The sequence below is a fragment of the Coptis chinensis genome, chromosome 7 (genome assembly GCF_015680905.1).
Source record: "Coptis chinensis isolate HL-2020 chromosome 7, ASM1568090v1, whole genome shotgun sequence".
Taxonomy (NCBI): domain Eukaryota; kingdom Viridiplantae; phylum Streptophyta; class Magnoliopsida; order Ranunculales; family Ranunculaceae; genus Coptis; species Coptis chinensis.
The window spans coordinates 91896326-91922500 of record NC_141462.1 but is presented as its reverse complement, the minus strand read 5'-3'; the positions used below and the strand labels follow the sequence as shown (position 1 = coordinate 91922500).

At 38.1% G+C, this 26175-nt stretch overlaps 2 protein-coding genes across 2 annotated transcripts; one reads left to right on the top strand and one right to left on the bottom strand.

Annotated features, from left to right (window-relative positions):
* Nucleotides 1-13155: 13155 nt before the first annotated feature.
* Nucleotides 13156-18123, bottom strand: LOC147489979 (UDP-glycosyltransferase 87A1-like). Its single transcript, XM_086572420.1, has 3 exons — nt 17687-18123; nt 16617-17123; nt 13156-14104 (listed from the first exon to the last, which is right to left on the bottom strand). Exons 1-3 carry the CDS (start codon nt 17697-17699, stop codon nt 13236-13238), a joined length of 1389 nt encoding a protein of 462 aa, XP_086428546.1. The 5' UTR covers nt 17700-18123; the 3' UTR covers nt 13156-13235.
* Nucleotides 18124-22232: 4109 nt separating this feature from the next.
* On the top strand, nt 22233-22898 carry LOC147489978 (uncharacterized). The gene has a single exon (XM_086574778.1). The coding sequence runs from the start codon at nt 22233-22235 to the stop codon at nt 22896-22898; it is 666 nt and encodes a 221-aa protein (XP_086430904.1).
* Nucleotides 22899-26175: the final 3277 nt, after the last annotated feature.

Below are 26175 nucleotides of genomic sequence, written 5' to 3'. Positions count from 1 at the left end.
GTTGTTGATTAGAAATCCAATTCTGAAATATTTCATTGCAATCAATAGAGAATAGATAAATAATAAGTAATACAATTATTTCTAACTATAAATTAGTTCTAATCTAATACCAATTATAGTATTTCATTTAAGTATCTTGTATGCTTTTGTTGTCCTCGACCCTTAATTTCCATTTCTGTTCTCTGCCTATTAATTCAGCTGAACCCTAATTTTGTTATTGGTTAATCTTCTTTGATTCTTTCTCTTTTCCTTTTTTTTATCCTAAAAAAAATGACAAAGAAAGAACAAAACAAAGAAAGGGGGGAGCACAGATAATTTATTGTATCTCTAATCTTTTTCATCCGTAACTAGAATGAAAAAAAAATGGGAATGTCGACGATCCGGGAATAAACGATTGATCTCTATCAATAGACCTGCTAAAGACCGAACCATAGAGTGCTTAACACAAAAGCCACGGAGAGATATGTTTTTATGTCTCGCATTGAAAATCCTCCTTTTTTATTGTAATACATATATGATCGATACATATGTAGTTAAGGATCACTTTTATTTGTACGCGGCATCCCTAACTAAAATGGATATATATAATCATGTAAAGACAATTTGTATTTGATATGGCTATTTGTGCAAGTATTTTACGATTAAGAAGCAACTGCCTCTTGTATAGATCATTTATGGATATACTATAAATATAGGATACCCCCATCTCGTAATTGCTGCATTTATAATGAGTAATCCACAAACAACTAAAAACTTCTTTTTTGCCCCCTATCCCGATGAGCGTAAAACCCAAAGCCCTTATTTTACTGTTGAATAGTAGTTCGAGTAAGTCTTGAATGAGTCCCCGAAAGGTTGATGCAAATAAACGAATTTTTGTTCTACGTCTCCGAGCTACATACCCTCGTCTAATTCTAGTCATTGAATCAAGTTAAACTTTAATGAATAACTAATTGATTTTTTTCTTTCAGTCATTCTTTTCCCCTTTCCTGGTCTATTAATAACAAAACGGATTCTTCCAATGTATAAAAAAAATTCCAATGGCTTTTGCTACTATGACCTTCCCAACCACGATTTTCCAGACATTTAACCTCGAAAAAAGAAATTATATTGATACTAAACAAAATAATAATAATAAATTGTAAATTAAGTTGAGTATATTATAAATATAAAGTAGTAAGGGTAAATGGATAAAAAAAAAAGTGGGTTCCTTCGTTTCTATGGTTGCTTCTTAAACGGCGAGGTCCTTTCTATACACCGGAGCCTCTTCCCTCATTTAATCAATGTTATTAGTAACTTGTACAGTTCACATTCTTTGACTCTACCCATGAATTATCCAGCAATAGGTCTTTTCACAATGAGATCTACCCATACAAAGAACGGTATTTAATTATAAAGGTTGGCTAGGTAGGCGACCACTGTTAGTCCGTTCTTGCAAGAGCGGAGCGTCTTTCTTTTGCTTCTTAAATACTATTTCCCCCGCTTAATGGATAACCATTTGCTACCACTGGGGAATTGCTTCTCATCTCCAATTGAGGTGATTGGATTTGCACCAATGGAAACCATAAATTTCATACACAGTGGTTTTTTTTATATATTGAATGGAATTATTCCATCCTATTCATTGGTACTGGTCATTGATACTAAAAAAATTTCCCTTCCATACGCTCGACACAATGGCTCAAATCACAAACAAATATACTCTATTTGTAGTTTGCTCAAATCTGTCTAAAATACTAGATCAAAGTATCATATCATACAGGTACCAGATACCTGACTGCAAAAAAGAACTGATTAAGACATTATGAGTCTTCCTCGTGGATTCAAACAACCGGTTTCTCCTTCCGTGTGTATTTTCAAATACCCAAGTCACTTGGATTCATTGAGTTCAGCCATTTGTTTTATACCTCGGTTTTCTGTTCACACTCGTAAACAAAGCATTCCATCTCGAACCAACCCATCCAAAATTCTCCTTTGTTCTATCTTTTCACCGCTCGTTAACATATCCCGCTTCCTTACCCTCACACGGATATCTCCCTAACACTAATGAGGAACACTGTGTCAACAAACTCATCTCCCATCCCTTACCCTCTTACGATCTCTTTGCTTTCGGTCGAGTTTTTCTCATGGAACATAAAACAACTTAACAACTATTCCTCTACCAAACAATGCTCCCGGTAAATCCTTCCAACGCCATCTACCAAGATCCACTTAGATCAATCATGTTCAAAAATGGCTTCTTTAAACCATGGTCTCACAAAAATCAAAACCATTCTAATAGGCGGGGTTAGACAAATTGGATAGGGGAGCCAACGGACACGTAAAATTGTAACAGAAGCTTATTTACTACTTCTAACCACAATATTGAGGTCCCAATGCTTCTTCAATAGGCTCTAACCAAACATAGCCAATTCTAATAAGAAATTCTCTATTCATGGAGTTGTACTAACTTTATCTTTCTAGTTTTTCTTCCTTTGTACTCACTTCGAAGGGTATCTCATCCTATACATCTATATTGTACTTACCTCTTACTATACCAATCTAAAAAAGAAACAATAAGAAAATCAAGCATATACATTCTAACAATAAGAAAACCAACCAATGGAGCTATAATAACTAAAAGTCTAAACTATTCTATCCATGTTATCTAGTTAATAATGCCAAACTGACAACATAGTAAAAAAAAAAACTAAGAACAAAACCAATGAAGAATATTATATTTTGTTTCTATCCATGACTATATTATATTTAGTGTTAAGAAAAACTAAATGAAAAAGAAATTCACCTGAATCCTAGCATGTGTTATATTACAAACTTTACAAGATGTAGTATTATCCCACTTGAACTTATGGTATGCATTGTAAAATCTGACTGCACCAACACCACTTGTGAAGTTGACAAATGCATACCCAAGGTTATACCTGACACCTGAAATGCAACATGAATTGCAAAAACCATTACAGATGAACAATTCCAAAGTTTTAATTTACTGTCGAAAAAAAGATATTGGGTTATAAAGTGAATAAGAGTGTATATATACCGGAAATCCATAGTTGGTTAGTATTGTGATAGATGGGTCCGAAACTTATTGTAACAGAAACACTCTTCACTTTTACCTCCTTTCTTTAGATCCTTTAGATTTGGAATCAAAATGATGTTTCTTCAACTTCTTTTTGTGAACTACATGCTTTTGGCTTCCACCCCGTTTGAATGGCATCCCTTTGAGTGCAAGTAGCTTTTGACCTTCTTTATCGGTCGGTTCCGCAAACTCCTATTCGTAGATCACTCCTTCACTACACTTCACCGACTTCACCAGGAAAGAAGACTTCAACTCTCTTGCCGATGGGCCCTTCATAACGGAGCCGTGGACCATAAGGATGCCTTCCGATTGGATCAGCCGGATGCCCCCACTTTCCTCTCGCCGACAATGCTTAAGAATATGGCCAAGATGGCCACACTTGTAATGTAAGGACGGCAAAGCGCTCATATCGGTATGGTACCCATCGATCCCTTCCATGTATCAACAACGTAACTCCCCCGTAATGGTTGGAGAAGGTCCATCACACCAAACCGTAGAAACCGTCCACCATCAAATCCATGCTCTCTAATCTCAATCTTTTCATATTTTGGAAAGCTTTTTCGCCACTTTCAATCCCATCGCTCACGGTGATACAATCCGGAGGGATATTTTCAAGATGGAGCCAAAAAGCGGTTGAAGTAAACAATGATGCCGATACTTCCATGGGTCCATGGAATCAACACCAAAAGGTTATTACCAAAGCTCCATGGCCCTCAGATTAAGAGTTCTCTCAGAACGCCCGCTGGTCCGAAACTTAAACCGAAAAGATCCGACGGGAGACCTTCGAGATTTTCAACGAAGAGGCACAGCCCCAAAGCTTCCCATAATCTTTCGCGAATCCGCCAATGTTAGTCACTTTGTCGGAGAAAACTTTGCCCATGAGACTATTACCAACGAACTCCATCTTGAGTGTCGCCTTCTTGATCTCTATACGGGGAGTTCTCCTCTGTCGTAAGTGAGAACTTAGAAAGCGGATTCGCCAAGAACTCATCCATGTCGGTGGAACAATAAAAACAAAAGAACTCAAGTACTATCCGAAGACCCTAGCTTCCACACTCCATTCACCAAAAAAAAAAATCAATGAACTTGGAAAAGAAAAGTCATACCTTAAGACTGAAGTAGAAGAAAATTGGAGATTTGCTAGAGCATAAGAACTGTTACAGTTAGAGTGGGGAATCAAATAGTCAGAGTGGGGAATCAATTCGCATAGGTCTTTTGAGTTCGATGACTTTTTTTTTTTTTTTTGAGTTTGAGAGAGTTTGGGGTTTAGCTTTTTCAAAAGAGGCAGAAATATACTCGTCCTGATTTCTCGTGAGTAAAAAAGGTACTTAAAAGTTGCCTACGTGGACACCCTCACAGCACTCAAAAAGGGACTGCTATTATATATATATATATATATATATATATATAAAGATAAATATGTACTTAATGAGAGAGCCTAATTAGATTTTCTTCCCAACTCATTGTTGGGTTCAGCAAGCCACGATAGTTCTGTAGAATCCACTATACATGGATGATATGAATTGCCTAAACAAGAATTCTTGAACGGCGAACAGCCGAAGCCTATTAGTCACTACATCAAAAAAATTCTATTAATAAAACACGTAAATCCATTGGAAAATAAAAAATACGCATGTCTAATGAAATGGTGGTTGCTATCTGATCCCGCTATTATAAAGACAACTACCAATATTAGTGTGACTGGACAAGCTATACACTAATACACACGCTACATGGTATCAAAGAAATTACCGAAAAAATCTGATACATGTTTGATCAAATTAAGGAATTTTTTGACCATCGTGTTGTGCTCTTTCTCATCTACAAAGTGAAGTTGCGACAGATGAACTTAGGAGAAGAACTCGATGATGATCGAACTTTAGCAAGTTATAACATCCAAGGGGGTCAACAATTTACAGTGGTCTTTCGTACACTCGGGGGATACTTTAGCAAGTTATAACATCGAAGGGGGGTCACTAATTTACGGCGGTCTTTCGTACGTTGGGGGATACTCTATCTTGATCAAGCGAAACTCAAAGATGATATGAATGATTTGAACTAACTTGCTCTGTGCAACAAATTAAGGTTTGCTAGTTATTCGAATTCTTAATATGATCAAAGATATAGGAAATTATTAATGAAGTTCATAGGCCATAAATTCCAAACAGTTTGAGAACTTTGACAATATAGTTAGAATTGCTTGAGGTATTTTGAAGAGTAGATTAATATCTCTATAGTTTGATTTCCTTATGTATATGCTTTTTAAGCATTTATTGTCTCTTATTTGCATGAGTCCCAAGTATATAAAGTGATGCAAGAAAGAACAATAATTCTCATATACACTTTGAGTCTTAGTTTAATGCATCTACTTTGCTCTTTGACACAAAGGATATGTACATTGTCAAACAAATTATACAGATAATAAATCATTGTTATGCCAAGTGAATTGTTGCGACTTCTAGGCCACCATCAATTATACAGATAATAAATCATTGTTATGCCAAAAACATGAAAGATCTGGTTTTGGATCCTTTGTACTAGTTGTTGCGACTTCCTGTGCTTTCACTTAGGAAGCCTACTCCACATCTGGTTGTAGTTTTACCTATGAGTCTAGAGAATGAGTTAAGGAATGCATTCCAAGCTTGTGTGCTCACGCCTTAATGCAAGAAGTGCATTCCGTTTCAATTTCCCAATTTTTTTGTTCATAGATTGTCAAATAGGTGTGGACGATCTATTCATGTGTCAAACTGCCTTCTGCGTTTTCATTACTTTAACCTCTTAGTAACAAAGAAAAATCAAAGTAAGGCTATGCACCAATCCAAGTCTCTAACAATTACACATACACCACCGACACAGTAACACAGACCACCATTGCATCTCAAAACCAAAACATCAAGGAAACATGACGCCAAATCATCACAAACATAATTTCACACTTAACAAAACAATGAAAAACGATTAAAAAGGGTATCGAACTTTACAAGTTTTAACAATATGGAGACTAAATTTTTTTTTCGGTCAAATTGGGGACCAAACTTTTTAATTTTTGCAATGTGGGGACTAGTTACATAGTCTAAATTTCTCACACGGTATTTCATAATTCACAAGTTACATACATTGTTATACATTTTCTTATCAAAGTATATCCATGCTACAACCTCATGACAATATAAATTAATTCAAATTGTGAAACACCGTGTGAGAAATTTATATTTCATGTTACACATGTCCCCACATTGAAAAAATTAAAAAGTTTGGTCCCCAATTTGACCGAAAAAAAAAGTTTAGTCCCCATATTCATTTTTCGACAAAACAAATAGCTACTACAGTAGTCCACTAATACCAGATTTTAAACTATGCATACTTATCATTTTACATACATCAAGCATTTACCTCTACCCCCATTGTGAAACAGGAAATGGGGAACTAATGTAAGATTGATTGTGCTTAGTATACCCATGTGTGAACAAAATATATATTTTTTAAAAATTGATATGGGTGAATTATTTGTCATTGAAGCTCAACCTAATTAGTTCATCTATACATACTTAGTTGTTAACTATCACTAGTTCAGAAATTATCTTAAATTGAATGATGAAAGATCAATAAACAAGAAAAGGATACCCTATATAGAGGGTGGGCCGGGAGGTTACTACAAACTTCAGTTAGAACATAGCACCACAATGTAGAGAGAACCAAGTTTCAGTTGTCAGTTCAGCTGCGCCACAATGTAGAGAGAACCAAGTTTCAGTTGTCAGTTCAGCTTGTTAGAGAGTTATGAGAGAATTTACTCATTAACGCAATAACACCCTACTCTGAGAACACCCTCGACTGATATAGCAAAAATATATATTGGAGCAAAAACATATCGAGAAAGTAATAAGGTCGTTGACTTCATTTCCCAAGTGTCAACTACAAAGCTATAAAACAAATTTGAGCAGTTCCACTGCCATCATATATACAGATGTTCATCTGGAAAATGTGCTGCCTTTGGGAGATAGGCTGGCAGAAAAAAAAAATGAAGAGTGACTTCTCCTGCTCTTTCTGCTATAGAGAATTGGAAACTGCTGAGTATCTGTTCTTCACTTGTGACTGGACTAGAGCTGTTTGGTTTAGCTCTCAAGTGAGATTGAGAATCAATAACAATCAACAGCAATCAAGTTTGAGGGAGAGGCTGGACATGTTCCTATCATGGTGCAATAGCAAGAATAGTGAGTTTTGTCTGGCGACACACATCATGTACTTACTTCAACACGTGGAGTTCCAAGAATGAGGTCAAGTTTGAAAACAGAAAGGCAAATAGGGATTATATCATCAGACAGAGCAGAGTGTTGGCTAACAAATTCTATTTAGCATACAGAGAAAATTCTTCTACCTCTCGACTTTCTTTTAGTACATATACTGAAAATATAGATAAGATATTTCTAGAAATTCCAAATGAGTGCAGTGTAATTAGATTTGATGCTTCTTTTATCAGGGACATAGGATGGGCTGGAGCTGGATCGATAGTATGCAATGTAATTAACTAGTATCATAAAACAGTAATAAGAAAGCAAGTAAAACTTATCACTGAGGATTGTGCTCGGCACAATTTCCTTAAGACGAAAAATGCCGCCGGTATGGTTGCTGCCAGCCTCAAGCGTACGTCTCCCAGGATACAACAGTGGATGAGCGTGTCACCAGCTCGGCATACTCCAGACAACTTTAAAACAAAGCCCAGTACTCGCACCCACGCGAAGCCCAATTGGGTGGATTTGCACTCTGGCTGGCGTGTGTGGGCACATCGCAAGGTTTTCTGGAGCTCCCACCTCCCCGAAGCCCCCAAACCAAGGGGGCCTTGTGTGCTGCCTACAGCACCTCCTTATATCTCTACACTATCCCTCCATAAGGACATTAACCAATATAAACTTAAGAGTCTTAAGTTTAGTAACCAATGTGGGACTAAAGCCCCCACATTAGAGTGTAGTAGATAAAAGGTCATGGGTTCAAACCCATGAGGACACAAATTCCTTCACATTTCCAACAATCCCCACATGAATGGAATTATTAAGAAACGTAAGAAAAGAAAAACAAAACAAGAATGTCCGAGTATGAAGAAGTTATGAATGGGTCAAGGTGTCATACGACTTGAACCTTCGCTTGTTTGTCCCGGGATTACTAGTTGACCGGTGACCTTAGTCTTGAACTGCTCAACATATATGTAAGCCAAGTCAACAGTAACACACATAACTTCAAAAAATCATCATAGAGTTCCCTCGGTTGTTGCTCGTATAGCCATGAGCTTCCTGTGTTTCATGAGTGCTCTAGAGAACAAGCCTATATGTTTTCATAGGAAGCGGCTTTACTTCCTCACTCATATAGGTGCCTCTATCGAGAGTGTCATCAGATCTTTACACCCCAAAAAAAACCAAATATAGAAAGCATTAAGAGTATTCACTCATCCTTTAAATGATACTGAAGGTACTACTACATCATAGGGATGGGTACGAGTTTTCACTCTAGGTGTAGTATTACCCCCACAAATCACGCAAAATAACTTGTTTCCCCATTGAACCTTGATCCCGGGATCTCCATTCAAAGGTTGGGTGTCGGCTATCTATCGGTGATTTAATTAAATAGGCAATTAGTCTTTAATAGACTTTAGCCCCATCCCCTCGATGTACTAAAACCACTCTCTAGCCAGCCTTTAGTTAAAGGATCAGAATTTTCTTTTGACCTCACAAAGTCAATAGCTATGATCCCATCTCTTAACAACTGTCGCGACAAGTTGTTATGTCTTCCGAATAATATGTCGAGATTTCCCATTATAGGAAGTATTTTTGGCCCTCAAGATAGCAACTTGGCTATCACAAAGGAATAGAGACAGGGGAAAGGTTTAGGCCAAAGCGGGATATCCATCAAAAATTCCCGATCCACTCTGCTTCCTCACTAGCTTTGTCTAAAGCTATAAACTCATATTCCATAGTGGAACGGCAATGCAAGTTTGCTTAGATGATTTCCAAGACACCGCACCCCCCATAGTGAACACATAACCACTAGTGGATTTAGATTCCCGAGAATCAAGAATCCAATTGGCATCACTGTACCCTCAAAATAACCGGATATCCGCCATAATGAACACCATAATTTGAAGTATATTTCAAATATCTCAATACCACGATAAGAGCATCCCAATGCTCATTGGGCTTGGGATTTATGGTCTATCTACTAAGTTTGCTTACTACAGAAGCTATGTCCAAAGTGCAGTTCATAAGATACATGAGACCCTTTATAACCCTAGAAAACTCTAAACGGAGATACACCTAATCCAAAGATTTTTGTCAAATGTATACTAGGATCATATGGTGTTCTCGGCAGTACACACCAAATTGATTAAATCTTTTAAGCATTTTCTACATAATGAGATTGAGACAAAGTAATTCCATCGTAATTATACACTATCTTAATGCCAAGAATGACATCAAATATACCCAAATCTTTCATGTCAAAATGCTTACTCAAAAAAGATTTAGTCTTATTGACGGCCTCTAAACCGGTTCCAATGATCAATATGTCATCCACATATAAACAGATAATTACACCAGATTGTTTCTCAAATTTACAATAAATGCATTTATCTGCCTCATTAATATTAAAACCATTAGAGATTAGCACACTATCAAATTTCCCATGCCATCAAGTTTAGGAGCTTGTTTGAGACCGTAAAGAGATTTCTTTAGCCTACAAACTTTTCTCTCAAGGCCTTCTAAAACAAACCCTTCTGGCTGATCCATATATATCTCCTCTTGTAATTCCCCATTTAGAAATGCCGTTTTAACGTCCATTTGGTGAATTACGAGATTACGAGTAGAAGCAAAGGCTATTAACATTCTCGATAGATGTAATCCTTGTCACAGAGAGTAAGTATCAAAGAAATCAAACCCTTCTCTCTCTGTTTATAGCCTTTTTGCTACTAATCTCGCTTTATATTTATCAATGGATCCATCTACCTTAAGTTTCTTTCTAAATAACCATTTATTCCCAATAGTTTTACAAACTGGGGCAACTCAACCACTCCCAAGTGTTATTGGTTATAATGGACTCATATTCACTTAGAATGGCCTCCCTCCAAAAATGGCATCGAAGATTACATTGCCCCTAAATAGGTCTCGAGGATCATCCTCTACCAAGAAAAGTAAGGAAATCAGTCCAAAAGAGGTGTTAGTCCTAGGTCTCTTTCTCCTCCCGAAGTTCAATTTCATCTTCGCCAGGAGAATCTTCTCGAACTCTAGGAGCAAGTGTAGAAGAACTTCGAGTCCCTCTTGATCTCTCAATAAATGGGAATTTATCCTAAAAAGACAAAGATCCCTAGACTCAATAATGGTATTATCATCAACAAATTTATTTTTAGATTTGAAAACTAAAACCTCCCTCAGCAATATTCTGCACCCAATAAAGACACAATCTACACTTTAGGGCCAAGTTTAGTCCTCTTGGGTGTTGGTATAGATACCTTAGCCAAACACCCCCCACACTTTAAAGAATCTATAAGTCGGTGTCCTATTTTTTTCCACATCTCATATGGAGTTTTATCTTGTCTTTAAAAGGTATCTTATTCTATAACAGTCGTTAGCAAAGCCTCCCCCATAGGTTCATAGAAGCCCTCAGAGCTATTGATCATTGAATTGACCATATCTTTGAGAGTCCTATTTTTCCTCTCTCTCGCTATCCCATTGATTGGGGAGCATAAGGGCAAATGTCTCATGTACAATACCATTATTTTCACAAAATTTATTGAAAGGACCGAATATTCACCTCCTCTCAGACCTAACTATTTTTATTTTCTTGTCTAACCGGTTCTCAACTTCAAAAGGAAATAAATTTAGCTAAGCTATCATCCTTACTCTTAAGAAGATAAACATGAAAACGTGAAGCATCATCAATGAATGTAACAAAATATTTATTACCTCCTCTAGTCATGTAACCTTTAAGATCACATAAGTCGCAGAACCAATGCCAACAACTCAATGTTTCTTTCTACCTTTTGAAAGGTTTCCTAGCATATTTAGATTATACACATACTTCACATCTCTTATTTTCAGAAATAGTATTCTTGGATATGTTACCTAGATGCATCAGTTTTTAATTGAAACATTATTAACGGTCCAAGTCTACTATGCCACGATCAAATGACTCAACCATATAAGAAGAAGTAGATGCTTTATTAAATTCAAAAATCGCCATATTGAGCTTAAACAAGCCTTCATCTAAATAACATTTACCCACAAAGGTTCCCCTTTAGTCAACAAATAATTTGTCCGACTCAAAGACAAGTTTGAACCCCTTCTTACTTAAAAGGGAACCGTAAACCAGATTTTTCCTAATATCCTAACATAAAGAACATCCTTCAAATTAAGAACATTTCGTATGAACTTCAAATTAACAGTCCCTTTTCCTTCAACTCTGAAGCCGGATGAGTTACCCATGAATGGACTTTCTCCTTCTCCCAGGAGGAAGGACGAAATGCACTTTTAGTGCCACGCATGTGTTTGGTAGCCCTAGTGTCTACCCACCAACCACCATGTTACTCACCAAGTTAACCTCAAGAACCCACAGCTAGAAAAAGTTACCATCCCGAACTACATTTGCTTGTGCCTTATCTTTCTTCCCATCATTCGACCTTTTTTTGAATTTACAACCGGGGCTATATGACCTCGAGATCCACACACATAGCAATGAATTTCGGGATTGTAAGGTTTCTTTTAAAGTGAGGTTGGGACTGCTTTTATTCTTGTTCGTGATATGGTTTCTTTTTTGACGGGAATTTAGTTGATTTAGACTTAGAACTAGAACCATTACCTTCAACCAGGTTAGCCTTAGCCTTCATTTCTCAAGTCTCCACATTGATTTCAGCCTTCTGTTATCCTCCTCGATCCGAAGGTTGACGGTCGATCTTCTAGGGACATCTCTTTTCTTCTTATGTTTGAGATGTTTTTGTACTCCTTCCATGAGAAAGGGGAGTTTCTCAATTATGGAAGCAACCTAGAAGCCTTTGCAGATTTTATAACCTTCCCAAAAATCTCATGAATGATTATTTGCAGCTCCTCCACTGGAGAAACAATGATTTCCCATCTTCCATCTTGAATTCCGGTAAACTTTCCTACAATAAACTTCTTAGAACTTGCATCTTCAAGAGCATACTTCTTATCAAGCAAATTCCACAATTCTCAGAGTAGCGATTCGTTGATAAACATCATACAAATCAAGGGAAAGACAATCAAGTATATAATTTCGACATAAATAATATTTCTTTTCCCATCTGTCCACACCACCAGGTTCATCTTTACATGGGTTTCTCAATCGAAATCCAGTTTCAGAGTAGTCAGATAAAGATCTGAAAAAACGCAACTCCTCGATTTTGTACACGCACTCCACGCTATTTGATTTGCACTTCGTGTGTGGGCACATGCGCTAAGGTTTTCTCGAGCTCCCACCTCCCCGAGAGCCCCAAAACCAAGGAGGCCTTGTTGTGTGCACGAGCACCTCCTTATATCTCTACACTATCCCTCCATAAGGACACAACCAATATAAACTTAAGAGTCTTAAGTTTAGTAACCAATGTGGGACTAAAGCCCCCCACATTAGAGTGTAGTAGATACAAAAGGTCATGGGTTCAAACCCATGAGGACACAAATTCCTTCACATTTCCAACATGCAATAGTGAAGGAGTCATTGTGGGAGCAACTGTTAGGAGATTTAAAGTCAGGATGCTAAAGAAGCAGAAATGAAAGCAGCTGAAGTTGCAGTCCTTTTAGCAAAACAACTTAACTACGATCACTATGCTTTGGAGGGAGACACATGGAGGTGATGAAAGCTCCACAAGGATCAGAATGTAAATGGTCTTTGGAAACTATAAAGACCTACATAAACTCTATTATTTTTCGATTTCAGCTCATGTACTTTTAATTGGATAAGTAGGATTTCAAATGGAGATGTAGACTTACTGGTTAGATAAGCAAACCATCAGTTGGGGGAGTTCTGCTCTTCCGAAGTGTATGTCAGACAACTTATGTGTCCCAGTTTATCTGTAGGTGATTATATATGTAAATGAGTAGTATTGCATCGGAAAAAAAAAACATTTCCCAAGTGGCAGCAAGAAAACAATGAGATTAGCCATAGATCAATGGCATTTTAAAAAGTTTTGAATAAAAGCATCAAGATCAGCTTCAGAAGATCCTCCCTTAGACAGTGCTTGACTACATGCTTCCTTGAGTTCACTGGATCTTCTCCTCATCTCTTTGCTAGAATCTCCATTCAAGTCCATAAACCTCCGCACTATCATACAAATTTCCTCGCTATCAACCAATTTCTCTGATGCTACATCCTTGACCTTCATTCCAACTTTCCAATCATCCACAATTAGTTTTCTATCAGTTACCTGATCCCAAAATATAGGGAAAGTAAGCATGGGGACCCCTGCATAAATACCTTCTAAAGTCGAATTCCATCCACAATGTGTCCAAAATCCGCCAACAGAAGGATGAGACAGGACCCTCAATTGGTCACACCAAGGCACCACTAGTCCCATCTCACCGCAAGCCTCTTGTATACTTGAAGTTTCTCCTCTGCCCACCCACAAATACTTAACACCACTTGAGCGTATTCCTTTAACAATCTCGTCCATTTGCTCCTTCGAAACGGATAAGAAGCTACCCAAAGAGATGTACAATACAGATCTTTCAGGCTGTGAGTTCAGCCATTTGACGTAGTCATTGTTACTACTAGGTGTGGGATCAAGTGTAGTGTGAGGTATCAAGGGGCCTACAGAGTACACTGGAAATGGAAGTGTTGCCTTTAAATTGTCGATGACTTGGCATTCTAGCTCGTAGAAGGAAGTAAATAGTACACATTGTGCTTTCTGCATCAAAGAAATGACTTCCAAGGCAGCACCCAATACTTGTTTTCCAATCCCAGAGAAGAATGTTGGAAGGTCTGCTAAACTTGTTGAGGAGATTCCAGGAATGTAGTCAACAACCTCCTTCCCTCGTTCTACGAAAAAGGAAGAGTGAATCAACTTAATCTAATTAGAAATGAATCTTCCCTCTAATACAAAGGAAAGTAAAGAATTTCACACAACGAATATATTTATCTACAAATGCATCACACTATTGCTTATATTGGAGTTCGTCATGCCCAAGAGAAACAATAGACTTGAATGATACTAACTTCATCAAGTGTATGCCACCATGCACATGAACCCTCACCTCATCGGTTTTTCACCCCCTCCCAATATGACAACATGTGGAAATTGTATGTTGAAATTCGCTAGTGCCGTCTAGACTAGTTTTCAGGAAATCTACTTTATTTAGGAAAATGTGGACCATAATATAAAACGAACCGGGAAATTAGGCGAAGTTGGATTTATGGTATGGTCAATTGAACAATTAAGCGAATGCTTTACAGTCTTGCATATTGATCAATAACTGAATCTTCTGTACCTGACAAATCAACCGGAAAATGTCAGGTTTGCTTGATAAGATCGAAATAATAGAACATCGATTGATGGCATTGAAGGAGACATAGTCCATAACGACACAACCGGAACATTGTTTTTCTTTCCTAAACCTACTGGGCCACGTCATATGAGTATCAGCTATAATAGTTGATACTGATACTGGTGTCTCAAGTGGGTCTAAAACCCGCTCAACTGGCTTTTCCATCTTACTATTCACAGCTTTCACAAATCCGGGCAAGTTAGCAGCACGTACATACCAGCCCAGAAGGTATACAATTTGGAATTGTTTGAAAGGTTATTGATGGTGGCCTGGGAGTTGAACCTATAAGATCAAGCCACTCTTCTCTGACTATGAAGGTAATGGTAATGTTGGTGTTTTTAGAGGTTATGATGATGAAACATCCGATCAAAAGTCCAAGAAACAGCCCAAATAGGCTTAACTCGTTTTTGGATTCCAGTTTGACACCTTGTGGGAAAATGGTCATATCTTTCTCTAGGAGCCTTCGTTTTGTGAACCGTAAATTGGGTTGGAAACTACACTTCTAAAGCTTTCTAGTGGTATATGGTATGCCTTGAGAAACTTCCTGTGCAGATTCAGTTTTGACTGTGAACCTAGATGAAAATCTAAACCAGTTTTTAATGCTCGTCTCTTCGTATTTCCCATAGGCTTTGGGTTTTACATTTTGTACTTAGTAATAAATATATGTAGGACTTGTAATGGAAGAGTAAGGGTGTAAAAAAGGCCCTCAGGCTGCTCGGCCCGGCCCATAGGCCAAAAAATCCCTCAAATTTAAGCCTTCATGCAATTTGAAGGCCGGGCCGGCCCTCACGTTTTGAGGGGAGGGTAGAAACCTAGATATGAAAGCATGAGGGCGGCCTTTAGCCCAACCCTCAAAGCTCTCACAAGGCCCGCATTAAGGCCCTCACAACTTTTCTATGTAATTTTATTTATATTTTGTTAAAAAATACGTAATTGTATAAATAGCAAAATAAAAAAGTATGTTTTACATAAGTTAATGTTTTGCGTAGACTCTTCCAACCGTACATGAAAAATCTAGTTCAAAATAACAATTTGTTCCATTGTCAGGATATGAACCGGGTCACTTCTCCATGTATAAGCAAAAATAAAATATAAATTAGAGTGATGTGATATTATCCTTGGTATATGGTAATGAAGTTTTTAATCAACTTCAACTAATCAAACACAAGTTATTCTACAACCTACAACACCACATCGTATTTTTGGTCTCATATGCATTTCTTATTGATTCATGAAATACATCGGCACAAAAAATCTAAAAACGAAATTTTTGAATTTTATTATTTTACAAATTTTAACCAAATTATTAATTAAGTACATTAACCAAAGTCAAGATTGAGAAAACCTATTATTTAAACGTAATAATTAATTTATCGTGTATCAATTTAGCAAAATTATATTGTAAATAAAGAGTTTAAGAGAGTAATCAAACCCGACCCTCTAACATTGGCCCTCATAGTTGAGGTAAGGGTTAGGGTTTCACAATTTTAACATTGGCCCTCATAGGCCCGCCCCTCACATGAGAGAGAAAGGTTTCATGGTTTGAGGGCCAGGCTAACCCAGCCCGGCCCGTTTTACAACCCTATGGAAGAGGGGACATGTATTTTGAATGAAGTTATAGTACATAGTTCTCTTGAGAAGGAGTACTTCTTGGTGAAATAACTCTTATCACTTTGGTGGATTTCATAGAGTGGTGAGTTCTAGTAACACAACTCTTATCCCATTGGTGGATTCCATAGGGTTAGGGTGGCGAGTTCTTTGTTTTCTCTTAAGCTTGTGTTTACTCTCTAATACAGTAATACACTTACGATTAAACGAATTCGATAGGTTGGTTGCACGGATGCAACTCTTAAAATTCTTGCTTTAAGCACTTTTATGAGACTTTCCTAGTTTCCTATACCATTCAGCTTACGGCTTACGCACATTATGTTTAGCGGAAAAGACAAAAAAAAAACATACGCACATTATAATGACATCAATGTACACAATAATTGAATCTTCCGTACCTGATATGTCAACCGGAAAATGTCCATTCTGCTTGAGAAGATCGAAATAATATAACACCGTAAGCACAGAAGGAGACATAGTCCATAAAGATGCCAACGGAATATTCTTCCTGTTCCCTAAAGAGACCGCCCACGGTACATAAGTATCGGCTATTATAGCCGATACAGGCATCTCAAGGCGGTCTAAAACACGCTCCACTGGCTCTTCCATCTTAGTATACACACTTCGCACAAATTCAGGAAAGTTAGCGGCTCGAACCAGCTCAGAAGGTATAACGTTTGGGATTGATTGAAATGTTATTGATGGCGGCTTTGGTGTTGATCCAATGAAGCCTAGCCACTCTTCTGTGACTATGAAAGTAACGGTGATATTGGTGTTTTTGGACACTAGAAGCTTACATAGGTTCATCATTGGATTGATGTGACCTCGACCTGGATATGGCATAGCTACTACATGGCAACAAGTAGCGGATGTGGAGATGTCGTTCATGTTCATGTTGCCGAAATCTGAACAAACTGAGTCAGGTCGTTGCTAGAATTGAATGCAACGGAAGATGTATATAGAGAGAAACTAGGGAACTGTGCTATTGCTATCGATGGTGTCACACGCACATGCTTACGTTATTACATTTTTTCTTGGCAAGTTTCGTTACGGATTTTGCTTAATAGTCAATACTGTTTTAGCAGAATCACTGAACGCATGTGCATTTTTTTGGGACTAATGCGAGGGGAGAAGTCTAGTGGTCTCTACTTTTTTTTGGTTGATGTGTAAAGGACATAGTCTATAACTCTATATTAACTTTTATGTATTTATTTATAGATCTGATTTGGGATTCTGGGTTGAGAATGCCCCAGGCAGTGTGGTTTAGAGTTTAGACTAATGTCTGATGTCTCTAGCAAGTTGGAATTTTGTTTAGCATTGGGAATGTTCAAATTATTATGGGTCCTGTATTGGGTTGGGGGCCACTCACCAAATTCGATTGGGCACTCTCCAGCCTAAGCCCACCAACAAGCCCAATACACCCCGGCTAAAAAAAAGAGACCGGAAAACAACAAGTCGAACCAATTACCTTCAGGCTTCATCGTCTCCAGCAGTCTCCATTTGTGTTTGATTTTGAACTAAGAAATTTAACGAGGGAAATCCATGCAACAAATACATCTATCTCAATTGAATGGTAACAAGCACACATCCACCGTTATCAGTTGTTGATTTCATGAAGACGCCGGATAATACCAATAAAAACTCGTTGAGCATTGGATGCGTGACTGTTGAAGGGCTGATAACATGGGAGGGATCATCAGCAATTTTCACTTCACTCATTTGATTCACAAGCTGCCGTTGTACAATATAGTTTTTGCTAAAAGGGTGGGACTGTTGGGGCTAAATGTGATTCAAGAAACCAGTGTTTAACCCATTGACAGAAAGAGTGTCTTGGCTGCTCCCTCGTCTAACCTGCACTTCAAGCTCTTTTGTTGTCTCTCATTTTTGGTCTCTTGGAATTGGAGTCTGCAACATTAAGAGTAACTTAATGTCAGTAAACAAAAACCAATAATGTGTAATTAAAGTAATGGTATTTGCTAGAAAAAAGTAATGGTATTTGCTAGAAAATAAGTAAAACAAGGGTGAAATCATACCATCTGAGTCACTACAATACAGTTCGGAGACGGAAGATAAATGAGAAAACAAAATCAGCCATTTTATTTAGTCCAAATGACCCAGTTATGTTGCTCAAAAGAGTCCCCAAACGACCTATCCATGTCGTCCCAGAGACTGTCCAAACAACCTACCCATATTGTCTAGCTAAAAACTCGAAAACTTTGTCTCAAACAACACACGCAGACTGTTTGAGTGTCGTTTGAGTGTACACTCAAATGACCCAGTGATATCAACATGGCGAGACCGGTTGAACTTGGACTTGGACTGAAAACATATTTTTTTTTAGACAATGGCAAACTTGTAATATTTCTATTTTTTTTAGAGTGTCCAACGAAACTCCCATTATTATTTCTTAGAACTGTTATCTCATCAATCAAGTTTGGACAACCAAAAACATAGAAGACATTTTGATGGGCATATAAAGCAAGGCCCAAATTATCGCCAATATATATCGTTTTTTGGTATACCGATATCGATATATATGATATATATCCACCGGATATTGAACTATTTTTTCCCGATATATATCAGAGTTTTCGATATAATGATATATATCGATCGATATATCCGATATAAATTGTTGATTTTGACCAATATTGTTGACTTTAACTAAATATTGTTTACTTTGACCGATATATTGACGATATTTTCGATATAATCGACAATATTTTCGATATATCAACATACAAAACAAAATTTTAACTGGTCAACAAAAAAATAGATATCTCTGATATTTATGATATATCCAATATATATCGGTTTTTAGATACACCAAAATATTTACCGAATTCGATATTTTGGGCCTTGATATAAAGGAAGTTTAGGATGACACTTTAGGCCAAACTTATGGACGTTGTAGTATGCATAGTACAAAATATCCCGATATATCGTGATATTTGGGGATATCTATCCAGATTTCAGAGAAAGATATATAAATATCACGATATATTTAGAAATATATACGACTGCAAATATCGGCAATATTTTGAAGATATTTGTGATATTTATGATATTTTGTGATATTTTGCGATATTTTGTGTATATAACTATTTTATTTAATATTTACCATTATATTTCAAATAAATATAAATAATATATCATGATATATCAAGAAATATCTATAATATCCATGATATTTGTCGATATTTTGGATATATCTACGATATTTGCATGTAAAACAATGTCAAATATCTCTAAAGAGAGAGATATATTTACGATACATATCCAGAAATTAAATATCGATAAATACTCATATCCTGATATTTTGTACTATGATAGTATGTGGTTGTTTATTAATTTTATTCCATAAGCAAGAGATGGTGAGGCCGTGAGGAAGCACCTAAGAAATGACCATCCATCACAAATTAGTGAATCAACTCTTTGAAAGGAGAGTAGTAAGGACACACTTCCACATGACGACATTCACGTTTGAGTTGTTCTAACTTCCATGTAATTATTATGTACTAGGTTACTACTAGCTTGTACGATTTGTGCCATCGAGCTATGTTCTCATCGCCTTTTTTGGTCTTTCCACATCTCTTGTGGAAGGTGTATCTTTGTTATTACATTGAACCTCTCTCTAATGATCATATTACTAGGGGAGGAATGTAAGTTTAAGTTTTGGTTAATACAGGTGGAGGTCTGCATTACTTAATCTCAACTTAATTTTTTTTTTATAGATATAAAAATTTAGACAATCAATTTCACTCTTCAAGAAACATGAAATTAATGCTTTTGAGAAAATGAGTTGTGGGTGAACAATTTTGTAACACTGGACTTGTTAGTACAATTTTGTTTCTTAATCAAATCCTAAATACAATTTTGTAATACTAATGCACTCGTAATGACAACACTTTAAGTTTTTTTTTCCCCCTAAACAATTATGGCTATGTCATTCAAGTGCTGAGCTCTAATTGGTGGTAAAGATTTTCTCATGCTATGCCACGTAGCGCCACATATCGGTCATGAAATTGGAGTATAATTATATTTACTTGCACTGGTCTATCATCCACATATGCACTGAAAACCATAGTTAGTAATTCGCTGAATTATTCGCGAATTATAAGGTTTAGCGAATAAAACGAATAATTCGGCGAATTTTTGAATGGTACGGTTTAATTCGCGAATTGGTTGGGCCAGGCTTATAATTGCCGAATTATTCACGAATTATAAGGTTTGGCGAATAAAATGAATAATTTGGAAAATTTTTAAATGATACAATTTAATTTGCGAATTGGTTGGACCGGGCCTTAGTTGGAACCAAAAATAAATGTGTTAGTAATAGTAAGTGGAACCAAAAATAAAAGTGAACTTTGTACTATTGTTAGTTATGTTTGCTTCAATGGGGACCAAGTTGTGGGCGACCAGTAGAGACTTAACATAGTTTGCTTCATGATCCTGTGGTCCTTGTTAGTTCCTCTTTTAGAAAAAAAAAAAGTATGTAACGATAGTTTTATCCTTCTCTTCCTCTCTTCGTTCCTTTTTCAATAAAATCCTGCACTGGTGTACAGTGTTAGTTCGTATAGGATAGGAAGCTTCTTCTTGGCCCTTTGTTCTTGTTACTCTGAATTTTCCGGGGTCCTTATGGTCGGGTCTTGTGTCCGGCCGTTGATGGTCCCTCGGTTATGGGAGGACAGGGGGCTCTGGAGAGCTTTGTTTTCACCGAACAAGCTCACGAAAATACTTCTCCTCGAGAAGATTTGAGACTCATCAGTGGATGGGATAGCGGAAATTCCAAAGAAACATTGTTGAGAAAGGTGTCTCTATGTGGAGTGAATATGTGGTGGGGTTTTTTGTAGAAAAATGGCTACCTTTCCCAATGGTTAAAGCTGCTCTGGCTCGGCAGTGGAAGGTTAAAGGCAGTTACTCAATATCTACTGATCGTGAGCTATTCTACTTTAAGTTTAACCAGGACGAAGACAGAAAACAGGTGTTGGAAGCATACCCGATAGTTATAGCAGGGAAGCTATTTGTGATTCGTCAATGGTTTCGAGAAGTCGAAGCTCAAAAGACCAAGATAACAAGTATCCCAATTTGGGTAAAACTTATGGATTTGCCTAAGGAATTGTGAATGACATCGGGTTGGGATATATAGCTAGCTTAATTGGTGAACCCTTTGCGAACTGATGAGGCCACCATTGAAAGAACTAGATTGATGTTTGCAAAGATCTGTGTAGTTGTTCCTATAGACTATGAATATAAGAGTTCGATTCAAGTGAAAATGGGGGATGAAAAACTAGATATAAAACTTGAATATCCCTAGGTACCTCTGTCATGCACTAGGTGTAATATGTTTGGTCACAAGCTTTCAAGCTGTCCCTCTCGGCCAAAACAAGTTTGGCGTGTTAAGCCCAATACCGTGATTGCGGGAACACACATGAGGAAGTTCAAGAGCAAGAGGATACTACTGATGGGGGCTCTAACTATGCAAAATGTGAAGATGAAGGGGTAGGAGAACTGCAAGGAAATGGATTGAGTATGGTAAACTATGTCCCATCTTCAAAGGAAGGAACAAGTAGTCCTATGCTAGTGGCCCAACAATTAGTTATGTCCGACATTCCTCGAAGGGATAGCATGGCTTCAGTCCAGAGGGGATTAGAACTAGTGATCCATCAAGATTCTCCAGCTGGTTCTTATCAGCTCCACCAGATAAACCTGGAAATTATCCAAAAGGAATAGTTTCTGAAGGAACAAAATGCGTTTCAGTCTTTGGCGGCCGATGGATCGAAAAGATTGAGGACGATATTTCGGTTGAAATCCTATAGAATTCTTCACGGATCATGAGCCGGTTAAGGAAAAGGTGGTGAAAGCTAAAACCACGGGGTACGTGAAAAGAAAAGTAAAATCAACGAGATAAACAATGAGGATGGAAGTACAGCTCAGGATAAGCAAGCTCAGGTATCTGAGAGGAAGAAGAAAGGTAGACCAAAGGGGTCCGGTAGTAATAAACATTAAGCAAAATGATCAAGATTGGAACATGGAATATCAGGGGACTAAACGAAATAAAAAAAGCGAAGGAAGTGAATAAATTCATTCTGAAGAATAATCTTTGCTTGTTGGGGCTTCTGGAAATGAAAGTCAAGGAGGTGAAGAGGAAAAACATTAGTGATATATGTGCTCCGAATTGGCATTTTGAGAGTAATTATAGTAGTAATCTTGGGGGTAGAATATGGATTCTTTGGAACCCAAATTTTGTGGACGTGAGTAAGATTCAAGAGATAGCTCAGTTTGTACACTACAAGGTGACTATTTGTCCTAACTCAGCTAGCTTCCTATCAACGCTTATCTATGTGAGTAATAATAGCCATGAGAGATTAGGGCTGTGGCAGGATTTGCGGCAGCTTCACAATAGTTTTACAGGACCTTGGTGTGTGCAGGGAAACTTTAATAATGTGCTCTATTCTCATGAGAGGATAGGGGAGTTGGTCCATCCTCGAGAAACAGTTCCTTTTAGGGACTGCCTAGTCGATACAGGGTTGTTTGATTTAAAAGCATCAGGGTGTTATTTTACGTGGACTAATTATGGAGTAGGAGCTAATAGGAAATGGTCAAAGATTGACAGGGTTCTTATCAACATCATCTGGTCGTCTTTGTTTGTGCATGCCTCAGCTGAATACCTTCCGTAAGGAATTTCGGACCATTCTCCCATGATAGTCTGCTTGGTTGATGCTGAAAAAGGGAGAGTTCCTTTCCGGTTTTGTAATTCATGGGCCCTTCATGACAGTTTCAAAGAGTTGGTTCAGCAAGTTTGGGCTACAGAGGTGATGGGCAGTTGTCTATATATACTGGTCCAAAAGTTGAAGATTCTGAAGTCTAAACTGCGAGGATGGGCAAGGGTGCATATGTCCGATATTCACATAAAAACTGAGGCAGCAAGGGAGGATCTTCACAGACTACAGAAAGAATTACAAAGTTCCCCTACAGACCTCCAGTTATGCGAAAAGGAAAGAAAAGCTAGAACTCTCCTGTGTAAACTGATTGAGATGGAGTATATGGAACTTAAGGCCAAAGCTGAAAATGATTGGCTAGATTACGGCGATAAAGGAAATGCTTTCTTCCACCAAGCAATAAAAGAAAGAAGGAACCGTAATTTTGTGTGGACTATTTCAGACATGAGTGGGGTAAAACATGAAGGAGTAGCACAAGTGTCCAACGCTTTCATCAGTTTCTTTCAGGACCTTCTGGGAGTTGAGGCTCGTGACGACGAAAATCTTGGGTTCTTTGTTGGAGGACATATCAGTTAGGGGGGTGGTGAATTCGGTACAAGCAGCTAAACTATCAGAAGAGGTTACAAATGGGGAAATTACATGAGCTTTATTTGATATGGAGGACTTTAAATCCCTAGGGCCTAATGGCTATACAGCATTCTTCTTCAAAGATTCATGGAACATAGTCGGTGAAGATTTCCTAAGAGCCGCAAAGGAAGTGTTCGGTCAAAACAAAATTCATAAAGGTACTAATGCAACATTTCTATGTCCGGTTCCTAAAAAGCCCGTGTTTCACACGGGTTGATGAATTTCGTCTCGATTGATGCCGCAATATTACTTATAAATGTATTGCAAAGGTTCTCAGTAATAGGATGAAGCCTTACATGGAACAGTTGATCGCTCTTAATCAGTCAGCATTCGTTCCTGGAAGATGTATACAGGACAATATTCTACTGGCTCATGAATTGCTCAGAGGATACAACAAAAAGCATGGGCCGAAGAGATGCACTATCAAAGTTGATATCCAAAAAGCTTATGACACTGTTAGCTGGGAATCTCTACTGCTGGTGCTCAAGAGATTTAGATTCCCCGAAAAGTTTATTGGTTGGCTAGTTATGTGCTTCTCTTCTCCTTGTTATTCAGTCCTTGTCAATGGTAGTCCGTATGGCTTTTTTGAAGGGAAACGAGGGTTAAGGCAAGGTGATCCTTTGTCTCCGTATTTGTTCGTACTGGTAATGGAACTGTTAGGTGGTCTGCTGAAGCAAGGGCTCCTGTTGAAAGGCATCCAGCCTCATTCCAGATGTAAAAGACTTGCAATAACTCATCTGAGTTTTGCTGATGATGTGCTACTTTTTTGTAAAGGGGAAGCTGGCTCTATCTTGGCTGTTAAGTCGGCAATCAATTATTTCTCTTCTCTCACAGGGCTGAAGATAAATACTCTGAAGACGTCTATGCTCACTGGTAGTATGACAAAAGATGATGGGCTAGCGCTTGCTGGTTTGTTAGGGGTTCAACTGGTCACCCCTCCCAAATATCACGGGGCTGCCGCCACTCATACGCTAGAATCAGCACCAAGGATTGCTTGCCACTGATTGAAAAAATCACCATGAGAATGTCCAACTGGAAGAACATGTCTTTATCTTATGCGGGCAGATTACAGCTTATACAGTCTATCCTGTCCTCGTTTCATATATATTGGGCGAAGACTTTTATCATTCCAGTTGGTGTCTTGGACAAGGTCGCTAAACTCTGTAACAGATTTCTGTGGTCTGGAGATTTGGTGCAAGTGAAGATGCATAAAGCAAGTCATGCAACTTTGAGGTTGCATAAAGAGGAAGGTGGACTGAGTATTATTGATCCTATGGAACAAAGCAGCATACTGTGGGTTGGTATTTAAGGTTGCTACTAAGGATGAAACTCTGTGGACGAAGTGGACTTGGGAGTACCACATTCGACAGAAACATTTCTGGACTATGAAGATTCCTTCGGATTGCTCGTGGGTGTGGAGGAGTATACTGAAACACAGAAAGATTGCTCGGAAATATATTAGATGCTTGATTGCTAACGGAGAAGGAACTAGTTTATGGCACGATCCTTGGATAGCCTCTATGTTGCTAATCCACAATGCACAAGCTAGAAATTTCATCCATGAACCAGATGATGCTAAAGTAAGTGAGCTGATTACGAACGGTACTTGGAATGATAAGGTCCTCAACTTGCCAGATGGTGAGTTGAAATCAAAAATCTTACAGACTCCCATCAATGTCAATATGGCTCAGGATTTGGTAGTGTGGACTGCTACAAGTTCAGGTAGGTTCTCCACTAAGTCAGCTTACATGTCCATCAAGAAGATGAGAGAGAAGGTTGGTTGGTATAAATTGGTGTGGGGCAAATATAATGTTTCGAAACATTCTTTCATCACCTGGCAACTGTTTGCGGGATGTCTAGCAACACAAGATCGGCTGATTCATAGGAAGATTCTCTCTCATTCAGAGTGTTGCTTGTGTAACGACAAACTCCTTAAAAATTCAAGCATCTCTACTTCGATTGTCGTTCACAAAAAATTTGGGCTGTGGTAAAAGATAAGTCAGGGTGGGAGTGGTCTTGTGAATCCACCGCTGAGTGGCGGTTTCTGTTGCGCATGACAAGATCGAACTTGATCTTAAGTGAGATAACAAGGGGTGATGATTTGTGCAACTGTATATGGGATTTGGAACGAGAGGAATAGCAGGAGGTTCAGGAACAGAGCACATTCTACAGAGTCGATTAGCAGCTACATCATGGAGAAGATGAAAACCTACTTGCAACGAGTAATCAAGTCCACTGAGGACTCTTCTTCAGCGACAAGGAATTTGATTGTGAGACTTGGCATTGAGATCACTATAAGGCAAAAAATGGCGTCCGAGCTAGTTAAGTGGACCAAACCACCTTTTGGGTTCGTCAAGATTAATTCGGATGGGTCGGTGGATCAAGATAGTCTTGGTTATGGCGGTATATTGAGGAACCATGAGGGGTCTCCTATACTCTTATACATGGGAAATGTGAACTTACGATGGGTGATTATCCAAGAGTTAAAAGGAATTGAGGCGGTCTTCCGCGGCTCTCCGGTGTTAAGCGTAATATGATCCCGGTTGAATCCGATTCTCTAAGAGCAGTCCAAGTTATTAACAGACGAGAGATGAGCCCTTGGTACCGT